The sequence below is a fragment of the Macrotis lagotis genome, chromosome X, assembly GCF_037893015.1.
Source record: "Macrotis lagotis isolate mMagLag1 chromosome X, bilby.v1.9.chrom.fasta, whole genome shotgun sequence".
Taxonomy (NCBI): Eukaryota; Metazoa; Chordata; class Mammalia; order Peramelemorphia; family Peramelidae; genus Macrotis; species Macrotis lagotis.
In genome coordinates this window covers 652385910-652405183 of record NC_133666.1, presented here as the reverse complement: position 1 = coordinate 652405183, position 19274 = coordinate 652385910, and the positions used below count along the sequence as shown (strand labels likewise).

The window sequence follows — 19274 nt, the reverse complement described above, 5'->3', positions numbered from 1 at the left end:
TGATGTTATATCCAAATAACCTTTGGCAGAAAAATATCACCCCTGATATAATAGAAGAATCGGACTTTATATGATGAAGATATTTGTCCTTCATTATCAAAGAAGACCATGACATCAGGGAGATGATGCTATGACAAGCTCATACTTTGGATCTGAGTGATGGGGGACTGTGCTAAGTCACTTTCTCCTTCAGAGCTATCTGGGTCCAGTGGCCAGATATGGATCAGAACTACTGGGGATGGCTCAGGATGCAAGACCATAAGGGTTAGGTGACTTACCCAAGGTCAATAGCTAATGGGTATCCAGTGTCTGGGGCTGGATTCGAACTTCTGTCCTTCTGACTCATAGGTCAGTGCTCTATCTACTGTACAACCTAGCTGCCCCCCAGGATTTTATATAGTACTTTAAGGTTTACAAAGAGTTTCACATATATTATCTCATTAGAGTCTTATGACAACTAATTGGGAGGTAAATGCTGTTGTCATTCCTCATGGTACAGATGAGGCTGAGTCCAGGTCCAGTGTTCTAGCCATGTTTTTTGCCTCTAGTTACTAGAACTATTATTGCCATTTTGAAAAAAAGAGGTGAAATGTGTTAGTTGAACAGCTAGAAAATGAAATTTGTATCCAGGGCCTTCTAACGCTCCAGATCCTATACTAGATCTGCTACATGCAACTATCCTCTTCTTATAAATGAGGAAAATGAAGAGTCACTTGACCAGGGTCAGGTAACTCATTCAGTGACAATTCCAAGATTGACAGATTCCCCGCCTTCCCTCATAGGCCAAAGCTCCACTTTCATTAGCAGAATTAGAAATAATAGAAGCAGCAGAGGGATGTATTCCAGAATGAGGATGAGCCTCATCTAAGATTGACTTCCAGCTCAGGTCCATTCCTTCCCCTCTGCCTCAGCTCACCTTTGAGACCAGGGAGTCAGAAGTCCATCAGGACAAGATGGTATTTTTCTGAATTAATTAACTGGGAGACCTTCTATCTTCTCCTTCCCTGTGGCAGAGCATTTGAGCCCCAAGAGTTCAGCCTTAAAAAGGTCTGTGATTGAGGTAGGGATAAGTACCTTCGAGTGGCTGATATTAAAGGAAGTTCTCTAACTGTTGAGACAATTTGTACATGATTCTGGGTCCTCAAATTTCCACTTCCCAATCTGGTTTCTATAGCTAACCCTATCTCCTTGAGCTGCCTGGGATTAGAAATCAATAAACATTTATTAAGCATCTACTATGGACAAGGCACTGGGGATACAAAAAAGAAGCAAAAGACAGTCCTTGCCCTGAAGGAGCTTACAATCTAATGGAAACAAATCTTTGTGAGCACCAGACAGACCTGCTGTTTCAGGAGAATGGTTCCTCCTGGGCTCTTGCCACATCTTGCCATTCTCTCACTGGGAAGGGCCTTGACATCTTGGTGATTCAGGTCCCAGGTACCCAAGTACATGCCCTATACTTAATGTGGGGTGTTTCCTTTTGGACTGAGTAGAGGAAAAATTCCCTTGGCCTCTCCCTTGAAAAGAGGACAGAGTATCTATCTGAAACCAAGAGCCAGCATTACATGTAATGGGGATGAACTGAAAAGCTTTCCAATAAGAATAGGGTTAAAGCAAGGATGTTCATTATTATCCTTCATTATCTGATATAGTCCCAGAAATGCTGACTATGGCAGTAAGATGATATAAAGAAATTACAGAGGAAATAAAAGTTAATCACTCTCCATCTCCCTTCATTTGGACAGGCAAGTCCTATCAAAAAAATGTAAGTTCTTTGAGGAAAGGTTATGTTTTGGTTTTTGCTTTAATATCCCCTTATACAGAAATTCATTTGCATACAGTCAGTGCTTAATGTTGAATTGAATAAAATCTTGTGGTTTCATCCTGATTTGAGAGAAGCAAGCAGTCTATTGTTTGAAAAGAACCCCAGACTAAGGATAGAGTCTGAGGTTCTAGCATGAGCTCAGATATAGCCACTGTGTGACTACAGGTAAGTCCCTTCCCCACTGTGTATCTCAGTTTCTTCCACCATAAAATGAGAGAGCCAGAAAAACAGGACCTCTAAAGACTCTTCTTGCTCTGATATATTTTTTCTTATCTGTCCCAAGTTTCAATGTATCCTGGTAGAGTAGTAGAAAACATCATGAATTTATAATAGCCACCTATATTTCTTTCATGAGCACTTTAGAAAGCTCACAACTGTGGGCTGGTTGTACTATTTGTATTTCACACACATTCCTTAGAGGAAGAAATTGAGGTTATAAAAAAGAAAATGACAGCTGATGGTTATAAGTAAGTGATGGAATCAAGACTGGAACTCAATTTTAACTCTTAAGTTGACTCTAGGAAATATGATCCCTTAGTTACAGTACTGACTCTACCTCTAACTTAATGTATGACTCCTTGGATGAGTCCCTTTCCTGCTCTGGGTCCTCAGCTTACGTACTTGTAAAATGAGAGTAATAATCCATAGTCTGTCTTCCTTATCAAGGTGATAAAAGCTTATGAGAATGGAAGGGATAGCTGCTTTGCTAAGCTCACATTCTTATTTATCTGAAGACCTAACAGTGGCAAACTCTTTGAGAAGATGCTTTTCAGGGAGGTACTTTTTGTTTGGATGGCACCTTCATACAAGGTGAAGAGGGTTTAGTGCAGCTAAGGACTTTTCCTGCTCTGACATTCTTTTTTCCTATCTGTCCCTTCCAGGTTTTAGTAGCTTTATGGTAGAGAAGTAGAGGAAGTTGTGTCTTCCCTTAGGGTCAACCTATCTCCTTTATCTGGGCCCAGTCTTCTGGGGCCTCTCATGGTGGAGAGGAAGCTAGGAGGCAGCTAGTTCTTAGAGGCACTTTGGGTCAAGTCTAGCCAGAAAAGTTACAGCTAACTAACCAGTTCTCAAGACTTGGTTGTTAAATTTTTATTATATATATATATATATTCTTAGAGATTGGCAACTGTTGATTGATTAGACTTAAAAAGGGATGGAGACAATGTTAATAGTGCAGACTAAACTTAGAAGTATGTTCTACATATCACTTTTTCATCCATAAATCTAGTTTTTTACCCTTTATAAGCATATCATTTCCCTATTCCAGGTCTAGCTTGGGCCCTGGCCATCTAAAAATGAAAGAGTTTGGGCTTAGTTTTTAGCAGATAACAGATAAGGTACGGAGGAAAATGAATTTCTGTAAATTAACTCCTATTTTAAAGTCCCTAAAAAGGTCCCTCTTTAAAAGATCTTTTTATAAGGCTTTATACCCTAATTTTCTTTTATGAAGCTGGATTTTTATGTAATGGGCTTGCATTTATTACTGTCTTTTCCTTAGAATAGACAGCACAGAGCATCAGAGCTGGAGGGGATCTTAGAACTCAGGTCTGAGCTAGAGTTTACATTGGATATTCATGGAAAGTCAGAGTCAGAAGGGACCAGAGAACAAAGGATATGGAATATCTGAACCAGAAAATTAATAGAACATGGACAGTCAGAGTTGGAAAGTCTTTGAGAAACAAGAACATAGGGTGTTAAGAGCTGGAATGGTCCATGAACAAAGAATGCTAGAACCCACTGAGTCCAACATCTCTGGCTGTACAGATGGGAAAACTGAGGCCCACAGTGGGGAAGGTCACAGCTCCATTTGTGAGTTAAAGGCAAGGCTGGGATCCTTGGCTGCTGCCACACTGCCCACTCTGAAGCCAGAGAGCCCTTGGAGTACACACATATATCTCCTCCATATCCTGAGGAGAGTGATGATCCAGTGTCTAGAGGAAATGGCCGAGCTTGAAGTCAAGGGATTGGGGTTTGTTCAAGGTCGGCCCCAGCCTTTTAGCATTTGTGTGAGCTTAGGCTATTCCCTTCCTTTTTCTGCCCTCAGTTTTAAATTCCTCTGCAAAAAAGAATAATTTTACTTGTGCTCCCTACTTCATAGGTCTGTTGGAAGGAAAATGTGTTATAAGCCTTCAGGTCTTGTAGAAATGCAAGTTAATACAGCTGTAGTGATCTTTGATTTTTGTGTTGCAAGTATTTGTACAATAAATACACCATCTCCTTTTCAGAGACCTAGAACTAGCAGTAGCTTCTCCTTTTCTGGGGGGGTTGAGCATCCCAGAATAATCAGGGTTTCTATATTCTCCATTTGCTGGCTCGGCAGTTCTTTATATGGTTCCAGGTCTTTTTTCTAGGTCTTCAAAAGGAAAGCATCTTTACCCTGCTTGTCTTTAAAAAAATAATAATAAATAGAGAAAAAAATATATCTATCTATCTATACACAGGGATCCTTTCTTTAGGCTTAGGAGACCAAGATGGGCAGGAAGTGAGTAGAGAGGTGCTGCCGGCGGGTCCGGCCACCTTGGCGAGGGGCACCCCGTCCATCCAGGGCCAGAAACATCTGTCGGCCTTCGTGTCTCCAACGAAGGGAAGCATAGGTATTATAGCCATTCTCCTCAATCCGTTCCATGAACTTGCAGTTGGGGCTGTACTCCCTCTGTAGAAGAGAAAGACAGGATGGGGGGACCAAAAACCTTAAAGGGCTCCTCAGAATTTCAGAGCTCCCCACCCCATGGGAACGAAGAGGAAAAAAGCTCAGAGAGGGACATGATCAGGATCACACAGGATTCAAGGCTGGTACTAGGACTGGCACCCAAGGCTCTATCTTCCCAATTATCCAATGTCACAAAGTGAAGGGGGTCCACACAGAAGAAAGGTGACCTGCCCAATAAGCTTCCTTCCAGAAATGTTCTTGACTGTACCCACCCTCCTCTTCTACCCCTGGGGCAATACTCACCGTCCCATAAAGTTTCCCCCTCCGGTTCATGGCCAGGTAGAAGCCTGTGTAGACTGCTTTTATGGCCACAACACCCACTGTGACAGAGCGGATCTCTACAATGCCTAAAGAAAAAAGACATGGAGATGGATGGGGCAACTGGCAGATCTCTCTTGTACCCAAGTCAGCAGCTAGGACTAGACCCAGCTCTACTAGAAATACCTGAGTGATCGTGGGAAAAGCCTTTCCCACAATCTTTACAACTAACATTTCTGACAAAGGACTCATTTCTAAAATATACAGAGAACTGAGTCAAATTTTAAAAAAAGCCATTCCTCAATTGACAAATGGTCAAAGGCAATTTACAGATGAGATCAAAGCTGTCCACAGACATACAAAATTGCTCTAAATCATTACTTATTAGAGAAATGCAAATTAAAGCTTCTCTGAGGCACCACCTCACACCTCTCAGACTCACCAATATGACCAGAAAGGATAATGATCATTGCTGGAAGGGTTGTGGGAAATCTGGGACACTATTACATTGTTGGTAGAGCTGTGAACTCATCCAACCCTTCTGGAGAGCAATTTGGAACTACGCCCAAAGGGCAACAAAAATGTGCATACCCTTTGATCCAGCCATACCACTACTGGGTCTATACCCTGAAGGGATTGTGAAAAAGGGTAAAAACATCACTTGGTACAAAAATATTCATAGCAGCCCTGTTTGTGGTGGCAAAGAATTGGAAATCAAGTAAATGTCCTTCAATTGGGGAATGGCTTAGCAAATTGTGGTCTATGTATGTCATGGAACACTATTGTTCTATTAGAAACCAGGAGGGATGGGAATTCAGGGAAGCCTGGGGGGATTTGCATGAACTGATGCTGAGGGAGATGAGCAGAACCAGAAGAACACTGTCCACCCTAACAGCAACATGGGGGCGATGATCAGCCTTGATGGACTTGCTCATTCCATCAGTGCAACAATCAGGGACAATTTGGGGCTGTCAGCAAAGGAGAGTTCCATCTGTATCCAGGGAACTGTGGAGTTTGAACAAAGACCAAGGACTATTGCCTTCAATTTAGAAAAAAAAAAACTGATATCTTATTGTGTGATCGTGCTATTATACTTTGTTTCTTCCTTAAGGATATGATTTCTCTCTCATCACATTCAACTGAGATCAATGTATACCATGGAAACAATGTAAAGACTGGCAGATTGCCTTCTGTGGGGGATGGGGGAGGGAGGTAAGATTGGGGGGAAAATTGTAAAATTGTAAAACTCAAAATAAATAAAATCTTTAAGGAAAAGCCTTTCCCCTCACTTAAAGTAGAGTCTCCATTTTTCCCAGGGCAGTTGTATAAACTGAAATATCCACTCCACAAATGCAAGCCACTAATCTTTGTAAATGTTAAAATGCTTTATCAATGTAGCTTAAGAGACTAAAGCACAGAAACCCAATCCCTACTGTATCACAGACTAGCTCAGTGGGCAAGTTATCTCTAAAATGAGGATAATAATACATTCCCTTCCTTATGGAGCTATTAAGAGAAAAGCACTTTGTAAACCCTCAAAAGTGATTGAAATGGGAATTGTTGTTATTTAATTATAATTATAATAAAAGAGGACTGATCTATTTCCTGAATGAATAGAACATGTGTCTCTGCATCTCACTGGCCAGGATGTTGTGTCATCAGTCTAACCTGGGGAGATGAGAAAGGGTCATGGGGACCACAGGTCACTGGCCATCTTCTTCCAATGACCTTTTCATCTTCCTTGTCCCATAGCCAGGCTCCTGGGCTGGGGCAGGATGCAGGGAGGAGGCTGAGGCTAGCAGCCCATAGGGCAGGTTCTGGGAGAGTCCAACTCCCACAGGAATGTGGGCAGGCGAGCAGGGCCGGACAATCGGACCCAGGGCGTGGGAGCAAGCTGGAATGTGGAGGGAGTAACAGGGCAGCCGACTTGGGGGGGGGGCGGAGGAACTGGTGAAGTCTATCTGATTTGGGGAGAGGGTAGCTGGGAGAAAGGGGGCTCAAAGTGGTGACCCTACTTCCTACTGTTCAACCCGTCTATTTGGCAGCTTTCCAAACAGATGTGTAGAAACTTGATTGAACCATCTGAAGCTTTTTAAAATCTTGATTTATCATTTAAATTGGACAGGAAGCCCTGGACCAGGAGTTGAGAGACCTGAGTTCTATCTTGGCTTTACAATTAGCCGATTCTGTAATCTTGAGAAAGTCCCTTTCCTTTTATGGGCCTCAGTTTCTTCATCTGTCAGGTAAGAGGGTTCTTTTAAATTCCCTTAAAGCAGCTAGGTGGAACAGTAGTTGGAGTGCTCTGAGTTCAAATTCAGCCTCAGGCACTTGTATGACTTTGGACATGTCACTTAATGTCTGTTTGCCTTGGTTTCCTCAAATGTAAAATGGAGGTCATAATAGTACCCACCTCCCAGGGTTGTCATGAGGATCAAATTAGATAGTGATTTTAAAGTATCTGGTATATGGCAAATGCAATAGAAATGCTGCTATTATCATTACTACTACTACTACTACTACTACTACTACTACTACTACTACTACTACTACTATAATTATTAAATATTCTCTAAAGTACCTTCTAGTTCTGATATCCATGTTCTAAGGTCCTTTCCAGTTCTGTTAATCTGTATCCTAAAGGGTCCTCCAAGCCCTGACATTCTTAGGGCTCTCCCAGCTCTGACATTCAAGGTTCTAGGGGCCCTCTCAGCTGGGGCATCCTGTGTTCTTAGGGCTCTCCCAGTTCTGACATTCAAGGTTCTGGGGACCCTCTCATTTGGGACATCCTGTGTTCTCAGCATCCTTTATCTGTGTTCTAAATCTTCAAGTGATGACAGTTTCTTTTCTCTATTTTGATTCTGTATTTGTGATGCTCCAGCTCTTCTCAATTGAAACACCTTCCATGGTTCCCTATCATCTACAGAAAAAAGGCCCAATTTGTCAGACTGGCATTCAAGGCCTTGTATAACCTCCCATCTACCTCCTTATCCAACCTTAGGTCCCACCTCCCTGACAATCCCCAGGGCTCCCGGGTGTTGCTAGGCAAATAAAATGGGGTAAGTCTAGTTTTCACAGACTTGTGCCTCACCCCATATATGCACATCAACACATAGTCAAGGCTGGTTTCTAACACCAAAAGTGTTAAGAGGTGCTCTGTTCATTAAGCCAGACCAAATCTAACACAGAATCATAGATTTAGAGCTAAAAGGGATGTTGGATGAGTCCTTTCCTCTTGTTTTATAGATGAGAAAACTGATGCTCCAAAGTTAAATGACTTGCCCCTACTAGTTGGAGTCTGAGGTAGGATTGGAACCCAGATCTTTCTGACTCCAAATTCTGTTCTCTATCTGCTATATTTCACTACCTCTTCAGCTGCCTAGCTTGGGTCCTTCCATCTCAGCTGAAAGAGAGATGACCCTAAGGGACAACGAGAGAATGGAGTAGGTACACCCTAGGTGGGTAGAGACCAAGAGGAACTTTGGTAGCCTGTCCATTCTTTCTCAAGAGAGCATCTGTTCTGTAAGGAGCCTTAGACACCATCCTATCCAACCTCTTTATGTAAGAGATGGGGAAACTGAGGCTAGGGAGGAGAAAGAGCCAAGACTGAAACTTGGATCCATTGACTCATTTAGTATGACCCAAATCTGTCCTTTTTCCTCTCTGAATCAGAAAATAGCAGTCACCACTAGTAGTAGGAAAGGGCTGCTTTGAGCCATCCACTTTCAATTATCTGGTTGCCCTCACGGCAATGGCAAATGTTTAGGAGCTACTTGTCTGGAACTGGAGGGAAGGGACAAAACTAAAAGAAAATTCAAAAAAGTCACTTGAATCCTATTTCCAGACCCAAGTAGCATTTTGTGGACTTCTAGTTTCCTTAACTCCACTCTTGTCATTGAATCTCTGGCACAATACATTAGAGTTCTTCCTCAAACTTTTAGCTATCTTTTAAGGATCTCCACATCTCACAGGAAAAAAGTCTAAGCTTCACATTTTCGGGTTCTCCACAACTGGTCCCTAATCTAACTTTTTTTTTTCTTCACTCTACTCCCTGGTGGAATTTTTATACACAGAGCCTTAGCTTCAGTCACACTGGTCTCACTTCATTGAAATGCTCTGCATTTTTCTATGAAGCTAATTTGTTCAAAGTCACCCAGTAAATGGTAGACTGGTCTTTGGATTCTGAGTCTGTGAGATGAGAGGCAGGGACTGGGTTGTCTCTAAGGACCCTTCCCATTATGATGCACTGTATTCTATATTGAAAGGGAGCATGGTCATGGTATTAGAGTTAGGAGACCTGGTTCATCACTCACTAACTAGCTAGATGGCCTTGGGCAATTACTTCCTTTCTTTTGGCTCAGTGTAAAATGAGATTGCATTTGATGATGTCTCTAAGGTCCTTTCCAGCTCTAAAGCCATGAATAGAAAATCACTATGGGCTCTAAAATTCTGTCTCTTTTTGAGGAAGGTGAGCTGGTGGAGGGCTTTCCTCTAGGGACCCTCCCTCTTTTCCTGGCCTGTGATCCCTCTCTCCATCTTTGCCTCATACACACCCAGCCCCACCCTGCCATATCTCCTCTGAAAGACACCAGTGACCTTGATAGTCAGTTCTGCTGGTACCAAAGTGCCCTCTTTGCCCTTTCTCCCTTCTCAGGATGAGGAAATAGAGCTGTTATCAGGGGAAGTTTATAGAACTTGACAGATTATCAGAATGACAAGGCCCATAGAGATTATCTAGTATCATCTCTCCATATTCTGGATGAAATGAAGGGGCAAAGAGGAGAAGGGACTGGCATAGAGTCTACCAGGAGCAAAACTAGAGCAAGATTCACCAGCCCCTGGCTCACCCTGATTCCCATTGCTGGTTTTCCTCACTTATACCTACTCTTCTCTGGAGATGATTGGAAACTTGGGGATAGGGCCACGATGGATGGCCTTTGCTGAGGAAGCAGAAAGCACGGTCCTCCTTTGGCAATCTCTGGCCTCCTCCTATTTCCCAGAGGGTCCAGAGTACCAACTCTGAACCCTCCCTTCCCATCAGGCCTTATCACTTCCTCCATACTCATGTACATAGGCACTCTGCTGTGTCTGAAGAAGAATGGATGGGGATTGGTAGCTGTGGCTGGACAGGGCGGCCTCTCAGGCTCCTTGGGGTATGAGTTGGAGTTTGTTAACCAGTTTCCACCTCCTTCCACCTCTCCATAGGAAAGACTCATAGAATCTCAGGGTCAAGTGGAAGCTCAGAGGGCATCATGTCTAGAGATCTCTTCCATAATATCTCTGACCAGTGCTCATTGAGCTCAAGCCCTACAGTGAAAGGGAATTCCCTACTTTCTTAGAAAATCCTCCTTTTGGATAAACTTCAATTATTAGAGAGTTGAGCTGAAGTTTGCCTGTCAATGGCTCCCTTTGAAATATACTATGCCTTCTATGGTGTCCTTCATGATCCTTCCTGAAAAAGGGTCCTCAGAACCAAGCAAAAGACCCTAGAAGTGTCCTGAACAGTGTCTGTCCTTGTCTCTCACTGTGGAATTTTGCTTCAGTTGATGTTGTATCATCTTAGGATGTGGACGAGATGATTAGAGGGGACACAGGCTGGACTTTACGCTTCCCCTCTGGTCAGGGCTGAGCAGTAGTAATGGTGCTAGAGGAGGGGTTATGGAAAAGTCTAGCCAGAAGAGAACTAGTTCTCCATCTAGATGTGTCCTGGGGTGAGTGGAGTCAGAGATGGACATCCTTGAGGGTCAAGTTTCCCTGTCCACATATCCAAAGCACTGATGCCAGATATTCACTAGGGAAACCCAATAGTGTATGGAGGGACCTGGGACTCTAGTCCTCAGAGTCCCCAAATCCTAGGAAGGGACCTCTCGGAATGGTGACTCTCCTCTATCCAAGGGAAGCCAGCCACTAAGCCCACCACTGAGTCATCTGGTAAGCAAGTTGCCCCTGTCCTCTGTCCTCACCCAGGGAGGCACATGGACTAATGAGTGCTTTGAGATCCCCAGATGAAAGGGGCCAGGGAAGGGCAGAGGGTTATTATCTTCCTTAATTACGGTGATTACTCACTGAGTTCTCATTAAATACAGTAGCAGGTGATTAGCCTGGAGTCCAGTATTGGGGGTACTCCGATCCCCCAATCTAGGACTCCTAGCTCTAGGTGTCTCTCTCCTTCCCTTCCCCATCCATCCCAGAGACAGTTGGGGCCCTTAGGGCCTCCTTCTTTCTCTCTCTCTCCAGTTCATACTTCAGGGCTCTTTTGAGGTCTACAGATAAGGTCAGGAAGGCAGCAAGGTCACCATCACTGAGAACAAGGGCACCTTGCCTCTTCTGCCCCATGAGAAAGACTAGGATCCAGGAGAGCCAGGTTCCAGCCCACACTAGTCTGTTTTTAACCTTAGACAAATTCTTTCTTCTGTTTCTTCCTCCGTGAAAAGGTCTCTTTCTAGGTGGAACAATCTAAAAATTCAGGATGGTGGAAGGGCACCTGCCCACTAATGACTTTGAAAAAATAAAAATGTCTCCATCCTTTGACTTGGGCTATCTTCTGACTACCCCTCCAGGCTTCCGCCGTCCATTCCTGCTCTCATTGGGACCCCCACTCCCTTCCTAAGGCCCCACACTGATATTTCCTCGGGTTTGGGTTCTCTGCTCCCCTCTGGATTGGGTTCCTCCTAGTCATCTTTGTCCAGGACTCCCTGGTACCCCTGAAAACCTGCGGCCCCGTCATTTTGGATGGGCTCCCCCATCCAAGCCAGGCCTCCTCCTCCTCCAGGCTGCCCTACTCACTGTTGGGGCAGTGGGGCTGCCGCGTGCCTTCGACCCTGCCACCGGGCCCAATGTGGAGGAAGAAGTGGGTGGATGAGTAGAGCCTGCGCCATCGGATGTCGCCCTCCAGGTGATGGTAGCTCCGGGCCTGGCGGCGGACACTGCCGCTGCCGATGCCCGGGGCCCGGGGCCCGGGGGGCTTGACCCTGCTGGGCCAGGGGCCCCAGGAGTCCTGGGCCCGGGCTGCGAGGAGCAAGGCCAAGCAGAGCCAGGGCCCCGGGGGCATGGTAGAGAGGCGGCCGGCCGGCTCACTCCTGCCGGAGGACCAGCCCGCGGGCCCCGGCCGGCCTCGGCGGCTGCTCCATGCCCCGGCCACGGGCGAGGGCGGCCAGCCCCGGACGACGGAGACCGGCCCGGGGAGCCCGGTTCAGCCTTGCCCCCCGCCCAGGCTCGGGCTCCCCGGAGGCTCCAGGTCCAGAGGCTGACTCCTCCGGCTCCCTGGGTCTCAGCTTCCTCCTCTGCGCCCCGGGCGGGTCGGGCAGGCTCGGGGCGCCTCCTGGCTCAGAAACGCAGGTGCTGGGCGAGGGGTCCCCCGGGTCCGCCGGTCCCGGGCGGCCGCGAGCGAAGGGGAGCCAGAGGGGTGTGTCCGGCTGCCGAGGCGCGGGCTCCGCGGGCACGCTCGCCGGGAGGACGCTCCGCGGGCTTCTCCTCCGGGATCCGCCGGGGCGCTCCGGGCTCCGCGGGCTTCTCCTCCGGGATCCGCCGGGGCGCTCCCGGCTCCGCGGGCTTCTCGGCCCGGGCTCCAGAGCGCCGAGGCCGCATTCAAACCGGCCCCGCCCCCGGGGCGGGGATGCCGCCGCCGAGCCAATGGGGGCGAGGGGCCGGGCCGCGCCCAGCGGGAGGCAGGGCGGGGGCTCATTCACAAAATTCTTCGGCCTTTACGGCTCGGAGTCTCTGCCCTGAGGGTCCTGGCGAAGGGGGGCGGGGGGAGGAGAAGGGGAGCCTGGAGGGGAGAGTGCTAGGAGCAGAGAGCCAGGCCGAGACAGACAGATAGGGAGAAGAGAGTCAGAGGCGGGAATGGAGGTGGGAACAGGTGCAAGAGCAGCGAGAGGGAGAGGGAGGAGGAGAAGGGAGAGGAAAAGGGGAGGAGGGAGAGAAGAAGAAGAAGGAGGAGGAAAAGAAGAAAGAAGGAGGAGGAAAAGAAGAAAGGAGGAGAGGAGGAGAAGAAAAACAAGAAGAAAGAAGAAGATAAAATAAGAAAGGAGAAGAAAAAAGAAAGGAGAAGAAGAAAAAAGAAGAAAGGAGGAGAGAAGAAAAAAGAAAAAGAAAGGGGGAGGAGAAGGAGGAGAAGGAGAAGAAGAAGAAGAAGAAGAAGAAGAAGAAGAAGAAAGAAGGAGGAGAAGAAAAAAGAAAGAAGGAGAAGAAAAAAGAAGAAGAAAGGAGGAAAAGAAGAAAAAAGAAGAAAGGAGAAGAAGTAAAAAGAAGAAGAAAGGAGGAGGAGAAGAAGAAGAAGAAAGAAGGAGGAGAAGAAAAAAGAAGAAAGAAGGAGGAGGAGGAGGAGGGGAGGGGAGGAGGAGAGAAGGGAGACAGAGAGGGGAGAGGGAGGCAGGGGGAGAGAGAGGAGGTAGAGGGAGGAGAAAAGGGGAACAAAGAGGAGGCAGATAAAAAAGGGAGAAGAGAGAATGAAAGGGAGAGAGAAGGAGAGAGGGGAGGAAGAGGGAGGAGAAGAGGGGGACAAGGAGGAGGAGAGAAGGAAAGAGAGGAGAGAGAGAGAGGAGAAGAGGGAGCTGAGAAGGAGGGTGAGAAAAGGACGAAGAGAGAAAGAAAGGATAAAGAGGAGAGAGGAGGGAGAGGGAGGAGAAGAAGGGACAAGGAGTGAGAAAAGGGAGAAGGGAGAGACCAATAGGAGGATAAGAAGAAGAAGACGAGAGAGGAGGAGAGGGAGAGAAGAAGAGAGACAGGGAGGAGGGGTGAGGAGAAGGATTAGGAGGAGGAGAGAAGGGAGAAAGGGGAGAGAGGAGAGAGAAGAGGAGTGGAGAGAAGAGGAAGAAAGAGGAGAGAGACAAGAGGAGGAGTGAGAATAGAGGGGGGGAAAGAAGAAGAGAGAGAGGGAGGAGGAGAGAGGAGTGGAGTGAGGAGAAGGAAAGGGAAGAGAAGGAGGGAGAAAGAGATAAGAGAAGAAGGAGAGAGAAAAGGAAAGACAGAGGAGGAAGAGAAAGGGAAGAAAATAAAGAGAGGAGGAAGGGGAGGAGGGAGAGAGGCTCCAGGCCATCAAGGTCAGGATGCAAGGCTTCTATTAGCATGGGTGTCTCTGCGCTGTTTGTGTATTTTTGTGTGGGGGTGTGTTTGTGTGCGTGTGCCCAGCTCAGCGTTTATGTAGGTGTGATGTGATCCTGTGGCGGGGGTGGGGGTGTGTATGTCTGTCTGTTTGGCCATGTATGTCAAAGGCTGAATCTGCCAGGAAGCAAGTCACCCATGTGTATAGGGTGTTTGTGCATGGGGTAGGGTAGGTGTGTCAGTGACAAGAAGGAGGGATCTCCTGTTTCCTTGTTCACTTAGGCTGAAGTTAGCACAGTCCTCACAGAACCTCAGAGTTCTGAGGTGGCGTCCTTCTTTTTGCAAATGGGGGGAACTGAAGGCTGAAAGAGGAGGGGTCCTGGCCAGGGTCACATTAAAGGAGTCGAGGGCAGGGGGAGAGCTAGATCCCAGCACTCCATAATTTCAGGCTTGGGTTTTTTCAGCAGGACCCACCAGCCTTCTTCTTATGTGCCTCAATGGCTTTCTGTGACCTTAGGAGAGTCTCCTGCTGTCATTTATAAAATGGATTAGGTGATTTCTGGCGGTACTTTCTTAAGTCCAGATTCTCGGAAGCCTGAAAGAGGTTGGGGTTGGGACTCCCTCAGGGAGGCTCCTTGGAAGTCCAGGAGAGGGGGCTATGGGAGCTTGGGCAAGTTCCTTCTCTCTTGGTCTCATTTTTTAAATCTTTAAAAATGGATAGGAGTCATTGGGTTAGAAGATGATATAGCAGTGTTGCATAGTGGGAAGAGCCCTGGATTTGGGATAAGAGACATCATCCTGATTTTGCATGCTCTTGTACGGCCATGGAAGTCACTCAATTCTCTAGATCTCAGTTTCCTCTTGTGTAAAATTCAAGCATCAGACTAGATATTTCTCTAAACTCCCTGAATACAGGCATCCATTGCCTATAAGTCTGTGATTCACCCAGGCTGGCTTTAGGACATGGGGTGGGGCAAGTGGCCAGGGAAGGGTGAAAGGTCTGAGCTGTCTCCCCCCCCCTTGGGGGAGGCTCTTTAAATAGCAAAGAGGTGAAGGCATGGGTGACACCCTGGCAGTAGCTTTGGCGACACCCATTAGTAGCCCAACCGGCAGAGTGGGATGGCAGGAGAGCGTCTCAGCACCTGGAGAAGGCACCTCTTGTTTTGGTGCCCAAGGCTGAAGACAGTCTGGGACCAGACCCAGAGATGGGAATAAGGAGGAAGGACCCGCAGAGCCTGGAGGCTTGGGTTCTGGCTCCTCCTCTGCCCCGCTTATTCCTGCTCCTCTCTGGGTCTCAGTTTCCCCATCTGTAAAATGGGGTGAGCAGCCTCCTGGACTGTGCGTGTTCTCTAGGGGGGGGACGCTGACCTGAGTCTACCTGGGCAAGACCCCCACCAGCTTCATGCCATTCCCCCTGCCGGTCCTCACCAGGAGCACCTGGGATGCCGCGTCACCCACTCCCTCCTCCTTCATTTAGTAAGCGCCTGCTGTGTACAAGGCCCGGACACCGAGATGAAAGCGGGCCTATGGAAACCAGCGGCATGGGAATGCCGGCTCCTGATTGGTGGACACGGGCTGTCAAGCGGCACATCAATTTAAACTTCAGGCACTTCACTCATTTGGTCTTTAGAACAACCTTGGGGGGGGATGTTTTTGAGACGGGGAGACCCCTTGGGGGGTGGCTGGAATATCTCCGGAGGTAAAGAGAACTAGAAAAACGCCATAGACTTCTTAAATAGACTTTTCTTCCCCGCCCCCCCACTCTACCCCTCCCTAGCGGGAGACGGATAAGCAGCACAACCAATCAGAAATCGTCTTCTCGGCAACCTCTGTCCCGCCCCGCCCTCCGTGTGGCTTTATGGGATTTGTAGTCATTTGTCCCCCCTCGGAGCGCCTGGGGCCGCACTTCCCCGACAAGGCTGAGACCTCGACTCCCAGCAGCCAGCGCGGCATGCGCGCGCCTGCGCAGGAGAGGGCGGCCCGGCCCGGGGCTCGCGGCCGGTAGGGCGGTCCGGCGGAACCTCGTGCTACACTGGGGCCCCCGGGGCCGCCGGGATGTCGGTCCTGAGACTGAGGGCTTCGCTGCTGAGCCGGGGGGCCACGGGGCTCGGCCGAGCCCTGCGGCCCGAGGGCTGCGCCTGCCCTGGCCCCGAGAAAGGTAAATGGGAGCCCCGCGAATGGCTGTCAGGTCTTGCAGCCCGGGAGCTTTGACCCTTAGGGAAAGATTTTCTGTCCCCCCCCCCCCCCCCACTTACCCCGGACCCGCGGGTCAAGCGTCTGGAAGTTCGAGAATTTTACACATACACCCCCCCCCCAGCCCCCCAGTTCAAGAATTCCCAACTTTTCCCGCCACGCGGCAAGCCTGACCTTTTGCTTCATCCCAAAGACGTAACCTTTGACCCCACACTCGCAGAACTTTTACCTTCTGAACTTTGACCCCGTTTTTAAAAGCTAACACCCCGTCTTTCGGGAGGCCCGTTACTTTTGGTCCCTTGACAACTAGTCTAGAGTGAACAGGAAGACTTGGAATCAAATCCAGCCGCAGACACTGGTTGTGTGGTTCTTGGAGGGAGACTATCCGCCTCCTTCTTGGCCCCAGACTTAATAGATTTTTTTATTTTATGTTTTCCTACAGGAGTGTCATGGGTATGGGGCAGGAGATACTCAGTCAATGCTCCAGAACAGGATAGGAGGAGGGATGCAGGGCAGATGGAACTGCTGGAAGGTAAGTTCTGTACCAGACCCTGGATTAGGTGTGGAAGATAGAAAGAGGGGACACAACTCCCCCCACCCCACCCCAGAAGTATAAAGGAAAGGAGAGAAACAGGAAGGAGGGGAGAGTCAGGGCCAAGAGCAAGAGAAGGGGAAGGGTCCACCCTGCCCCTGGTTCCACCATGGTAGATGAACCTGAGCAAGCCTTATGGTCCCTGGCAAGTCTGGGAAGAGAGTGGGCTTAGCCCATTTGTCCTAGAGACAAGCTAAAAGAGATTTCTTTTATTTTGATGGTGAGTGAAAATGGCCACTTTAATGTGACATCTTTTTAGATGTCACATTAGGCAGAGGTTCAAGTCTTTGAGTGTTCTTTTCCTTTCCAGTTTGACGGTGGTTTCATAATTTTTCCTGCCTCTTACTTGCTTTGTCTGAGTCCATTCATGCAAACCTTCCCAAGTTTTTCTGAATTCGTTTTGCTTTTTTTCTTATAGCACAATACTATTCATAGGCCTCGATTTGTCAGCCATTCCCCAATCTTTGGGTACACAGTTTCCTTCTAGCTCTTTACTTCTACAAAAACTGCTGCTGTGAATATATTTGTACATAAGATCTCTTTGATCTTCCTAGAGTGCATGCCTATTATTAATAATATCACTGGTTCAAACTAATGACTTTGTTAATGTACTGCCAAAAGTGTTTTCTAGAAGTCAAATCAATTTAAAACCAATTTAGGGTTTCACCAGTATTGTTTTAATGGAGCTTCTCTCTCCATAGCCACGCCAATTGTTACTGTTACTATTTGAGTCTTTTGTTAATATGAAGTGAAACATCCATAACCCAGTAAACATTTAAGCAACCACTATTGTGCAAGGCATCATGATAAGCACTGTGGATACAATTCATTAAAAACATCAGCAACTTTACTTTGCATTTCTTTTTTTTTCTTAATTGGATAATTAATTGGGCCATTTTTTCATATAGTTGTTGACAACTTTTGAAAATTGCCTGTGTATATCCTTTGACCACTTAATTACTGGGAAGACTCTTGCTCTTAAATATTTATACCAGTTCAAGTGCATCTTGATATCAGACCTTTAAAACATTTTCAGTCTTCCACTTTTGCAGAGTATTGTTCTTAGAAAATAGCATAAAGGTAAAAAAATGTGAAAGTTGATACATCAAATTATGGGAAATAGGGAGTAGGTTCCCTTTACCAACAATAACTTAAATCTTTCACTAGAGATTGCTGAAAATACATTTTTCTGCAAACAGTTCTTTATAACATAATTTTAGTTCTAGTAACATATATTTTTCCTAACATAGTGACCATGAAATAATCCATAAAATACAGGGGAAAAGAGAGGCAACACTAGACTGGTTGGGGAGGGGCAGGGGCAGTATGATGTCAGAAGAACCCTGAGGTGAAAAAGGGAAGGGGACAACCTGCCATCTCTATCCTCCTTTTTGGCTATGTGGTTGAACTGTTCCAAATGAAAATTATATGCCAGGCCAGACACTGACACTTTGGTAAGAGAGAGAGTGCTTCACGCGTCTCATTTTTTTTTCTCTACTAACATAGCCATGCATGTACAACATTGCCAATGCACAAGTCAAAATGGGATTACTAATAAAATCATACATGACTGCTTGAAAGTCCAGAAAAGTAAATGCATAAATGTGGAAGGCAGGCTGTCTGTAATGTAAAGATTTTTTTTCCCCATTGGATTCTAAATGTAGTTTCATTGATTTTGTTCTTATAAATACTTGCCGTGATTATACTTGTAATAATCTGTCAGATTACTCACTATTATGGGCGTAGAGAAATGGAGGTAGAAAAATGTGGAATTCAAAAGCTTAGAAAAAGATGAATGTTAAAAACTATATTTGTATGTAATTTTAAAAGTTAAATAACATTCAAAAAAGTAAATACTTTTAAATTTTGTTGAAATCAATCAACACTGTCTATTGTATCTTCTAGGAATACCTCTATCGTTTATTGACTTAAGAATTCTCTTCCTAGGTATAGTTGTACAAAGGTGCCTCCTTCCATTTTCTTTGCGACCTTTTGTATTTTAGGAGTTTATTGTGGTATGTGGTATAAAATGTTATTCTAAAGTTAATTTCTGTCAAACTGCTTTCCAGTTTTTTAGCAGCTTTTGTTGGATAATATGCCTTTACCCTAGTAATCAGGATTGTTGGGTTAATCAAACACTGGTTCATTACTCTTCTCTGTAAATTCTGTGCATGGGATTGTATGAGATTAGAGAATTATGAGTTCCTCTGAGGGGATATCTTGTAGGAGAGAGTTTACATACATAATATACTCACACTAAGGTGGCTAAAAGAATAAAAACTATACAGGCCATGTATAATTAATGGGAAATGAAGGTGACTTCTTTGCTCCTGGTCTTTTTCCACTTCAGTGTATCTTCTGTCATACTGCCAAATTGATATTCCTTATGCATATGCCTAACCATGTCATTCTATTGATTTCCCAGTTTATTGCCTCTAGGATAAGCCCTTCACAGTGTGGCTCCAGCCAGGCCTTCCTTCACATAATCTAATGTTCTGAACTGACCTCCTGGCTGGTCCCCTCTTGATGTATATGCTTACAATACACTCAGCCCTCATTTAAAATTCATAGTTTCCCTGACTCCTTCAAGGCTCAGCTTCTTGTAGCTAGTGTCTCTCTCTTTCCCCTTTTCCATTCCCCACAAGTTATTTTACTTT

The 19274-nt window shown here is 46.4% G+C and overlaps 2 protein-coding genes across 2 annotated transcripts in view; one reads left to right on the top strand and one right to left on the bottom strand.

The window, feature by feature from the left end:
* Positions 1 to 1203: 1203 nt before the first annotated feature.
* Positions 1204 to 11867, bottom strand: FGF22 (fibroblast growth factor 22). Its single transcript, XM_074204941.1, has 3 exons — positions 11577 to 11867; positions 4779 to 4882; positions 1204 to 4478 (listed from the first exon to the last, which is right to left on the bottom strand). Exons 1-3 carry the CDS (start codon positions 11839 to 11841, stop codon positions 4284 to 4286), a joined length of 564 nt encoding a protein of 187 aa, XP_074061042.1. The 5' UTR covers positions 11842 to 11867; the 3' UTR covers positions 1204 to 4283.
* Positions 11868 to 15812: 3945 nt separating this feature from the next.
* The window catches only part of POLRMT (RNA polymerase mitochondrial), a 43360-nt gene continuing 39898 nt past the window's right edge, over positions 15813 to 19274 (top strand). Inside the window, exons 1-2 of the mRNA XM_074204939.1 lie at positions 15813 to 15990; positions 16468 to 16557. Of these exons, the coding sequence (XP_074061040.1) occupies positions 15888 to 15990; positions 16468 to 16557 (193 nt within the window). The 5' untranslated portion in view covers positions 15813 to 15887. The remainder of the gene's footprint in view (positions 15991 to 16467; positions 16558 to 19274) is intronic.

What these genes read in the sequence shown, in the direction of transcription:
- FGF22 (XM_074204941.1), bottom strand. Translation starts at nt 11,841, where the DNA reads ATGCCCCCGGGGCCCTGGCTCTGCTTGGCCTTGCTCCTCGCAGCCCGG. An exon ending in GCAGCCCCACTGCCCCAACA is followed by an intron (nt 4,883 to 11,576) that starts GTGAGTAGGGCA and finishes TTTTTTCTTTAG; the next exon opens with GCATTGTAGAGATCCGCTCT. An exon ending in GGGGGAAACTTTATGGGACG is followed by an intron (nt 4,479 to 4,778) that starts GTGAGTATTGCC and finishes TCTCTTCTACAG; the next exon opens with AGGGAGTACAGCCCCAACTG.